The sequence below is a fragment of the Nipponia nippon genome, unplaced genomic scaffold, assembly GCF_047370975.1.
Source record: "Nipponia nippon isolate SJK-2023a ecotype South Korea unplaced genomic scaffold, ASM4737097v1 scaffold_20, whole genome shotgun sequence".
Lineage (NCBI taxonomy): Eukaryota > Metazoa > Chordata > Aves > Pelecaniformes > Threskiornithidae > Nipponia > Nipponia nippon.
Window position 1 is genome coordinate 5586808 of NW_028262337.1, and position 10491 is coordinate 5597298.

Here is a 10491-nt window from a genome sequence, read left to right on the forward strand (position 1 = left end):
GGGTGGTTTAAATCTTTTCCAGTCATTTCTTTTTTTTCAAAGAATATTTTTTCCCCTCTGGGAAAAGAGGAAGGAAAAAAGGAGCATGACACTAATTATGGGATTTTTTTAAAATATCTGGCAGAGGAAATGTTTATTCTCAAGTAAGTGGGGCATGCTCCTTGCACTGAATGAGACTGCCTGTTTTGCTATTTTCTACACTTATTTTCTGGCTGAATATCGCATAGCTGAGCAGAAGCATTGTTTTTGTCCTGAATTTGCAGGAAGAAACTAGATGCAAGGGATGTGATTTAATTAGGCTGCCACAGTATCTGTTTAAATGAACTGGCTGTCATCCAGCCATAACTCATACTACGCAGCAAGGGTGAACATTCCTTCCTCCTTTCTGTCCAACTAATAACGGAAGCCCATGGTCAACTCCTCTGCCCAACTGACTTGGTTCACATCCTCTCTCCAAATCCTGAATTCCCTCCAGCAAGGAGTAGAAGACTAAGGAGAAGAGGACCATCCTCGTGTGCTTCAGACAGAGACCACCACATCTCCCTTCCCAAACTTCTCAATGGGAAGTCTTCCCCTACTATTGCTTGCATGTGGGTTGGTTGGGGGATGGGATTGCTTATGATCTGAGTATCTGCACTGGCATCTGCAGCACCCTGAACTTAAGTTCTTAACCTGCCCATCCAAGGTCCAGCACTATAGTGAAAAAAAGCAATGCCCTGGCTCATGTGGTGTGCCAGAAGACATGCCTGCTGACCACCAGAATCTGAGATAGGAATGCCCTCTCTGGAGCATAAAAATCTGATGCTGACAGTGGGAGGGGAAAATTCAATTCATATTAAGAATGAGAGTGGGCTTTCCAGTGCACAGAAACAAGTGGCTTTCTTGAAACAACACAAAGGACTCTGGACCTAGTGAGATCCCCATACCATGCACCGATTTTACAACCTGAAAGAGAATTGACGCTCTGACCGGAGTCCTGATCCTTTTCGAATAATCATTGCTTCTGGCTTTGCATTATAGTAAAGTCTACAGTTTCACTGTTGTCTAGAACCAAGTGTTTTGTACTTTTTTCTTTCTGTAGTATAAACAGAAACCTTATTTGGTCTGCACATTTACTCCCTTCACTCCATCTATCTTTCCATCCTTCTCCCCCAAGTCTTGGTACCAGATAAGTTGCCAGAGATAAACTGGTACGTCCACAAGCATCTTGAGTATTAATATTGGCTCCCATCTTCAACAGAAGCTTCACTGTATCAACCTGGCGTCCTGACACAGCATGCATCAAAGGTGTGCAACCTGGGGAAGAAAGTCAAACATTCTTTTACAATTTTTATTTTGTCAAAGCCATAAGATAGAGATGTTTTCTTATTTGCTAATGTTAGCACTGGCAAATTAACAAATCTTTTCTCTGACAACTGTCCAACAGTTGTACTCAGCTTTTTGCAGGCAGGAAGCAACTGCTATGCCAGTTACTGACCACTGATTTTAAAAAGAGCATGACTTCATTAGCAAAAGCCTTGCCTCATTAACTCTACTTCTGGAGAGAAAAGTGTTTTTCTGTTGACAAGCTCCCAATATGAATTGTTGGCTTTGTACACCATTTTGGAGGTTGATATTCTTTAGAGTGACTAGTAGCCAGATGGTGCTTGGCTAATTTTCTCAAAGCCCAGCTTCATTCTGTCTCTATGTAATCAAAAGATCTATGAAGTCAAGCTCTGTCTTGTGCAAAGCTGTATGTGTGTGAGTTGATGCTTTATGTAGACAACAACTTATTTTAAAGACTGGATTTGCTCTAGAATATATTATTTTCTGTTGTCATGAGAACTTATTTTATAATCTGCAAACAGTTTCTGTGCTGGAAAAAACCTGATATCTACATTCAAACCTAATACTCAAATTTCATCATGAAGTATTGCGATATGTTTTATTTGCTTCCTCTTCCTTCCATTCTGTTAACTGCTGAATAACAGCAAGAGATTTTCCTGCAGAATCTGACAAAACAATTTAAAATGACTAAGCTGGAATAAACATGAATATTAGAAACTATAAGACTACTAGGAACTTCAGACACAACTGAAGAATAATTATTCTTACTGGATTCAATGAGACTGCTGAGCAAATGCGCGCTACTCAACCTGAGGTTATGCAGACTCTGCCATATGTGTAGGATATGAGCCATATGTTTTGTCTTGCAAGACCGGTCTTTAGTTACATTTGTATGTACAACCTAGCCAACAGCTTTGTTCTGGAGCTGAAATACTTCCTTTTGCTGATCAGTCTATTTCCACCCACTGCCCCTCATACCTAGTCCCTCTCCCATGAAAGATCTGGACTGAGCACTTTAGCTTGATTAAGCATTTTCCCTACTGACCAATAGAAATTTTGAAGATAACAGCGACGATGTCTGGTTTAAAGTGTAGGAAAAATCGGTAACTTCGTAAAAGCTGGTAAAGATTAGAATAGACCGTGTTCATATGGACCCTTTAAAAGAAACTGCAATAAAAAAATACTTTTGAATAAACAAAGTCTTCCTTGAGAGAAGCTTCCAGAGATCTGTGGCTCTAGTTCACTTGGGAAATAGGTGCATATAAAACCCATCCAATGGACAGCACTTTGTAATAACATTAAATAGTAACCTGAACACAAAGTGAAAAGGAGCACAGTCTCAGAGATAAAACAGATTATTTAGATCACTGCACATTGTAAAACCAACCCTTTGGCAAACCATTACACGACAAAATTATTCAAACTTTGTCTGTACACATACTTTTTAAGTGTAAAAGACCGTAACCCTCTACTCTAGGGATGTGCAGAATGTATAGCATTTGGCTTTGATAAAAATTATTCTTTTCCCTTCCTGAAATGACAACAATTTCTCAGCATCTCCCTAAAGAAGATAAAATAGCTTCATGATAAAGTACTGTCTGATTATAGCAAAACAACTTATTTGTATCCATATAAAAAATCTCACAGGGGGAAAGAAGTATCCAAACTGAGCATTTCCAGTGGATGTTCCAAAGAATAATTCAAATTTCCCATATTCTGCTACTAAATATAATTTGCTGAACACAAAAATCAGGATAAAAAGTGGAAAATTTAGTTGCAAACTGAAGCAATTAATCCCCTGAGAACAAGCTCAGCCTTCATTTACCCTCGCCGTCGCAGCACTCCAGGATGGAAGGATCTTCTCGAATCACTGCAGTTAGTGTGTTCACATCGCCATTAGCTGCTGCTTGGTAAACCACAGTCAAGTCAATCTCTTCTGCTGCATCACCTGCAGGGGAGGAGTACTCCATGAGTAAGCAGAGAGCAAGTACAAATGATTAACAGTGAAAATAATCATCTTATTTCACTGAGTTTTTATGGCTGTATAACTCGAGGTGGAACAAAGTGTATCTAAACAGCACTGTGGGTTTTGTTAGTCATCTGAAACTTGTTTTTTTTTATAACTTCTTCCAAAAACTGTCAGACATAGACACTGAGAGAACATAAGAAAACTTCTGGAAAGTTTCCACTTCTTATAAGAAATCATACTAACATTAATGTAACATGACTTGAGAAACAATGAACTAATAACTGAACTAGCTCATAATATTGCTGGCTACACTTTTATGAGATAGGATGAAATCAGGACACAGGTGTTTTCAGTTTCAGTGTTATCCTTGCACCAGTCAGAAGATTGAGGCTTTTCACTTTCTTTCCCTGCGGTGTCCAGGGGAATTCTCTTCTCAGGAGAGTGAACTTCTGGCAGCAATGGTTTGTGTTAATAATTCCTGCAAAAAGGAAAGGTGGACTATTGCTTGGAACCCAGGAGCAGTTTATTGTCTTTGGCAATTACAGTATGAGGTATTATTCAAAGCAGATGCCTTGCAGGACCTGTTCCTGAACACTCCTCAGATTTTTGTTTCTAGAGGAATTAATGCGATGATTCTCTCTTTACTTGTAGCTTCCTTCCAGACTGGTCATCCCATGCTCCACATGCCTACACCTCCTTTGGCTTCAAGTGGACTATTAAGCTGTTAACTCCAGGAGTAAAAAGAGTTGATGTTTTGGTGCAAGGTCAAATCCGATGTAACGGTAAAATGCTCTACGTGTGTATTGTTGGTCAGCCACAGTCTCATGTTTAATTTTAAAAAGAGTTTCTGATCTCTATTAGCTCAAAAAGTACAGCTGCAGTGAGCTGTGCAGTTCACTGTGGCTGAGGGTCAGAGCTACAAAGGATAACATTTGTCCAGCCACTGCAGTACCTTGTTAGCAAGACAAAGTAAAACTGACGCCTAAATCACACTGAAGAGTTGATCAAAGGAAAGACAGATTAAGTGACGGGTGACTTATCCTTACTGTCATGTCTTCTGGAGATAGCATAACTACGTAAGCTGTGCAGAAAAAAGGGAGATGGTTTAAAGATAATTTGAAAAGTTTGTAAAAAGTCTTTTTCATAATCAAATAATACATTATTATTAACACAGTGACATAAATTATATTTTAAACATTGTCATATATATTTTTGAGCAATAGAAGGTCTTTAAAGATAATTTTAAAGTATTAGGCACACTATTCACGCTGTGATCAGACATTGTTGCAGCTGAACTCGCATGAGCTCCATGCTGGGGTTTACAACCCAGCATAATTCCCCACATGTGACCTTCTCTCCCCGGGATGCAATCATCACTCTCGACTTCAAAACTTGGCTGCCATGGAAACGCAATCAGCTGTTACCCTGGGAAAGGTTAGTCTGTCAAAGCTGGAGTTCTGCTTGTGGGCTTGGGAAAACTAGAAAGCTGATGTTAAATCTGCCTTCACCAGTGTGCAGATTCCCTCTCCATCACTACTCAACTGAAGAGAATTTAGTTTTTTTTCTCTCTTCTAGCTGGTCTTTTACACATTTGATAAAATCCGTAAATTAAAAATGTTAACTTGATTTTAATTCTATTGGGGAGTCTATTACTGAGGGAACTGTTCATTTGTCTCAGAAACTTTGACCTGTGTGCTTGGGCGATCAGGAGAGACTAAGAGTCATTGCCTCTGGAGAGTCATCATCAGTATATGAAAAAAGAAGTGACTTTACCACAGGGCCCATTAATCAGATTTCCTTATCATGCCAGATCTGCAGACTACTCTTACAATCAGTAAACTCAGCAAAGACGTGTTAATAACAACCTCAAGTCTGAGCTAGTCCCTTACTCAAAGAGGCGAGTAGTATGGGCTGGGTGGAAGGCAAGGAGTCAAGGCAGAGGTTCATTGCTTGTGTTGCTCCTCTTGGCCAGTGTCTGCAGGTACGCAGGAGGTGCCAGCCACAAGCACCGACACAGCTCCTCTCACAGCCGCATGTGGTGATTATTGCATGGGAATGGTACAGAGAAGATGCTGCTGGCTTTGGGAAAGAAACCATTACATGTACTGAGACAGACAGTGGATCAGAGGGGGCCTCACCTCCTTTTATGCATTACGCATGTAAATTTTGTACTTTTTGCCGTTTAGCCTTGTAAATACTGTTAAATTTTCCTGCTGTGAGTTAGAAGCAGTGCAATCCAGCCACAAAAGGAAACTCTGCATCTCCAGAGCAGAGCAGTTGCTTACCCGGGGGGCAGGATGACAGAAAGATGAGGACATGGATGCACACCTGCATGTGGGTCCCTGACTCGTTCTGCCCTTTTTCATCTAACAAAACCCAAAACACCTTCTCCCCTGTGCCTTTGCTTGTGCTGGGCTGAATCTGCTTTCCCAAGAGCAATTATCCTTTTGTACGAGGAGAGGAAGCAAAACTCTGAATGAATGGATAGATGGATGAATGAACAAAGTTGTTTTCCCCATGCCTGCTCTCACAGGACATGGGCTCCACTCCTGGTGAAGGATGATGGCATGAAGCCACATCCAAGATTCACAGTTCCCCATCCATGAGTCCTAGCTGTTAGAGCAAGGAGAGGCAGATGGAGCAGGCTGTCACCCTGCTGGCGAGGCAGACTGGGCCAGGAGGAATTGATGAGCGCCCATGTTGCGCATCTGACATGAAGTAGACTGACACTAATTCCTTTTCTGAGGATGACACGATTTAAAGTGGGGTGTCTTTAACATGACCTGTGTGGCTTTGGGTGGGGGGTGAGGAGGAAGACAGATGCGTGGTCTTCTGATGCTTCACATGACAGGGAGCAGGAAATGCCAGGAGGGCTTGGATGTCATTTATGCTGGATGCACTTGGCTCCAGGTGACACAACATCTCCCACTTCACCTTCCTCCAGTGACCCTGTCAAGGAATGAGGGGGCATGGGCGCAAAGCTTGTAGGCCATTTCTTTTTGCAGACACCTTCCTGGGCAGAAGAGGAATGATTCAGAGAGCAGGCATTTTGCAGAAGAGGACAGTGAAGTACTGAGCACTTGTGCCCCCCTCTGTGAGCTTATCCTGCTGGGGAGCTCAGCTGCAGCTGGGGCACCAGCACCACGCGGAATAACGGGATTGTGAACAGCCAAATGCCTGACCTTCCATCTTCAAATGCGTTAGCATTTGTTATCTTGCAGTTATGTAAGCGCCAGTGAGTACTGGTGCCATTTCAGATACATTTTACATTTTATTTTGGAAAATCGCTGTGCTACTGGTGAAAGGAAGCTGTCAGTCAGCTTCAGGAAGGCAGAAGGTCCAACTAAGAGCCTGCGTATGGAGTGAGGGTAAGGAGAACCTGCAGGCTGGCATGACAGTGGTATAGAAAGGTCTAGAAGAATCTTAGTGAGGAAAGACCAAAAGACGTACAGGGTTGTGACATCTTTTGTAGCTAAAATCCTCCGAAAGAATCAAAGTTAAAAGCCAATCTATCTGAAATAAGCTGCAGTGTTTTAAAAGCGCATCATTTCTTTGAGACAAAGTAATTGGTCAGAAAAGGGGGTACATAAATATGCAGAATGATCACAGGATTCAGAGCAATCAAATTACACTGCTTGTGACAATTAATTCTCCTCTGACTTTCCTATGAAGAATGCATGTTTTACATGATTTGCGATGTTGGCTGATGTGTGGTTTTACAAAGTGCACGTTAGATGTACGTAAGTGCATGCTTTCTCCTGCACTGGATTTTTAAGGTTTAAATAAATCTGCTGCAGCTTAGTGTACATGGTCTTGACAATGACTGATTTAGACCTTGCTAAAACACTAAGTTTTGAAAACCAAAGGCTGGATAACAGGATGATTTATGTTCATTGTGAAGAAAAAATATTTATGTATACAATTTACTCCCCTCTTTCCTGTAAACCCTCTTGTCTCCACCGGTAGCCAAATGCCTTATGCGATTTCCCACAGCTTGTCAGCAGGACACAATACGAGGCAGTTTATGTGATTTCAGCATGTCAGTGTCAAGGGTCAGCGGGAGGTGGATGAGTGCAGTTTTTGGAAATTGTAACTCGCTCTCTAACATTATGGATTTATTGATTGCTTAACAACGTAATAATCCCTATGTGTGCCTCGCTGCGAATGTACCAGTCCAGGCCTTTGTCTAGCTTCTCTGTTTAAATGGTAAATATTTGAAGCTGGGTAGAGCACACATTTTAATGGCACCAAACAGTATTAGGAGGGGAGGGGTTTCTGACGTTGTTTGGCTGCTTTAAGTTCCACATCGCTACTGCTGTTACTATTGATAAGTATTATAAGATATCAATGAGCAGTACCATAGGAAGTGTTGCAAAGAGACAGTATGATTTTCAAGCCTGGAATGCTGTTTTTTGATCTGTAGCTAGGATAGTTTTCTGATGTGTGGGGTGGAGAAAGGGTTTGTAGGAAGGGTTAGATTATTTTATTGGACCAACAGATACTGATCTGGTGTGTTTGAAAGCTAGTCTGTATTCTTCTAATTGCTCCAGTGAAAGATATTCCCCTTTTCTTTGCTAAAAAAAAATTATGCCTGCTTAAATCAGTAGTGTTCCAAGACACTAACATGCTATTTAGATAAAATCCACCATACACTGTAAATTTTGAATAGAGCTTTCTTTTAATGATAACCAGTGGGTTCAGTGTCCCATTATGGTGTGTTGTCTGCTCCTGCTCCCCATCTGCCTCCCACACAGCTGGCAGGGAAGGCAAACCATAAGTCACAAATCCTCTAATGAGCCAGCATCCCTGCAGTGGTGGTGGAGGGGAGATGATGAATTTATCTGGAGGGGACCCTATTGCTGGGGGCGTGCTGCGAGTGGAGTGTGACATGGGGTTGAAGATGATGCTGGACAGGAATAAGGATGGGTCAGTGTGGAGAGTGGCCTGGCAGGAGGAGGGGCTGCAGATTAGGAGCAAGGGGAAGTACAGGCAGATGTTGCCTCCAAGCTCTCTCACTTCTAGCCAGGTAAGGTGGTTTGGGTCAGTGGTCTCCTGCATTGCTGTCTGTCCCCTTATCCATCTGGTGACTTGACTTCTCCTTCTCCAGCCCTGGTCATATTCCAGCCTCATTGCTGGCACCACTTCCACCGGCTCCCTGGCAGCCACCCCCACAGCACTGAGTGTGCAGGGTTTCCTCTCTCCCTCCTCAGTCTGAGCACTGCTGGTTCAGAGTGTGGCACAGAGCATACTCGTAGTGCCTGCAGAAGGAGAGCTTGAGAACAGCTCTTTTGAGCTGCAGAAGCTCAGTCAGCCCCACACGTCTGTCCTATTGGGGAAAATGCTCCTTCTGTCATTTGCACATGACCTAGGAGCACCTGTCTCTATTCCTGCAGTACAGATCCCCCTTCTCCCGGTGCACTTCCCTTCCTCCTTTATCCTTACTGGTAGTAGTTTTTGTCTCTTATCACTCAGTTTTGCTTGGTGGCTTCCCACTCTTCCCCATCTGCTTGGGGGCGTCCTGGCTGGGCTGGTGTAGACCAGTACTCGCAAGACTTGCTTGAGGCTTTGGGCGCTACTGTGGCTAAAAGGCAGCCATAAGTCCACTGCTTTACATGGAGCGTATTTACTTTGGGTTCACCAAAGAAGCATAGGCAAGCACAAAAGTACAACCTGTGCAACCCAGCCGCCCAAAAGGCACCGCAGCATCTGTCTTCCTCTTGCCCTTCATCTTTTTTCTACAGGCAGCACCTTCGTTGTGGGGCCAGCACGGCCATGTCAGCTTGGGCACTTTGCAGGTGTGCACTGGAAACTGTGGGCACTGTACACAAATTATTTGGCAAGCTGACTTAAAGAGAAATTTGTTGCAATACAGATAATCAAACAATGACAGCTTCCTGCTTTGGGAACACAAAAGGAATGCCACCACATTCCCTGTAGTGGATTAAGCCGTAAGACATAAAAGCTTGTATCAGCAAATAAAGACATGAAATTCAACCATTTAACTTAAAAACAGACAAGAAAGAGACATTTGTATTTCCATAGCAACCTTACCATGTAGAAAATCTTCATGTTGGGGATTTTAAAGATAACTTAAATACACTTAAATACACAATTATGGCAATACTTACCTATACAGCTAAGATTTGCTGAAGCAAAGTCAATCACTTGTCAGCATCTAGTCTTTTTAATGTATACAAACTAGTAGACTTATGAAAATCAGCTTTTCCTAAATTTTTACTCCATTTTAAACTGCTGTGTTTGCTAATATTGCAATTGTTTTTATATATATCTCCATAAAAGGACCAATACATAATATAAACAATAAATATATACATACATCTCTCAATGCTAAGCATAAGACCAATCAGATGCTGTTGCTATTCTGCTGAAAAATTTTATTTTTAAAAATCACTGTAGCAATAGGCTGAACTACCCATGTCTAAAACTGATGGAAGAAATTCCTTCATGTGTAACCAAAATAAATCTCTGTGACACCTGGTCTTTTCCAAAAATTCTTGTTATTCATTCTGTGAAGTAATCTTAGTACATATGCATGTGAGGCATGGGAGGATGGGAGGATTTTGAAATTAGTAGCAGGTGACTTACCTTTGTGCTGATCAAACACTGATGAGGAACTGAAATCCATTGTGGTCTATCTCATTATTTACAACCAGACCAGACAAATGCCATCTCCAGGGTTCTCAGGGAAGAATCCCATATATTACAGTAAACAATGCCACGATAGCTGTCGCCAATCTTCTTGTGAGAGAATTAAATGCGCTTTACGGCTGCAGGTTGTTGTCAAAGCAAGGACATTATCACTGGCCCGATGGGAACGGTATGTTCTGTTTGTTATGGACCCTCTTAAAATGACATCCCTGGAAGCTTAACTGAGCTTCTGAAAAACGTCTTAGCTTCAGCGAGTGAAACTGCCGACGAGCAGCTCTGGGAGATGCTGCAGCTCACCCAGCCTCAGCAGCCGCGCGCTGCCCGTAGACAAACAAGCCTGGGAGGGTGAGTGGGACTTGGCTGGCAGACGGAGCATGTGCAGAGCTGCCAGCGCAGGTCGGGTGCGGGCATCCTTGCTGTGCTGGCCCAGCCGCATGTGTTGTGCCCACGGGCAGCCTGGTGGGCCGGCTGCCGGTACCACGGTGCTGTCAGCATCTGTGTGAGGATGGCTTCTCAAATCATGTTTT

At 42.6% G+C, this 10491-nt stretch overlaps 1 protein-coding gene across 2 annotated transcripts in view; it reads right to left on the reverse strand.

Moving 5' to 3' along the window:
* The window catches only part of ANKRD55 (ankyrin repeat domain 55), a 47626-nt gene extending 37587 nt beyond the window's left edge, over nucleotides 1–10039 (reverse strand). For both annotated transcript variants that reach the window (XM_087759830.1, XM_009466266.2), the window contains exons 1-3: nucleotides 9902–10039; nucleotides 3152–3274; nucleotides 1166–1296 (exon numbers count right to left, since the gene is read on the reverse strand). In XM_087759830.1, the coding sequence (XP_087615956.1) occupies nucleotides 1166–1296; nucleotides 3152–3274; nucleotides 9902–9941 (294 nt within the window). In that variant the 5' untranslated portion in view covers nucleotides 9942–10039. The remainder of the gene's footprint in view (nucleotides 1–1165; nucleotides 1297–3151; nucleotides 3275–9901) is intronic.
* Between the last annotated feature and the right edge of the window lie 452 nt (nucleotides 10040–10491).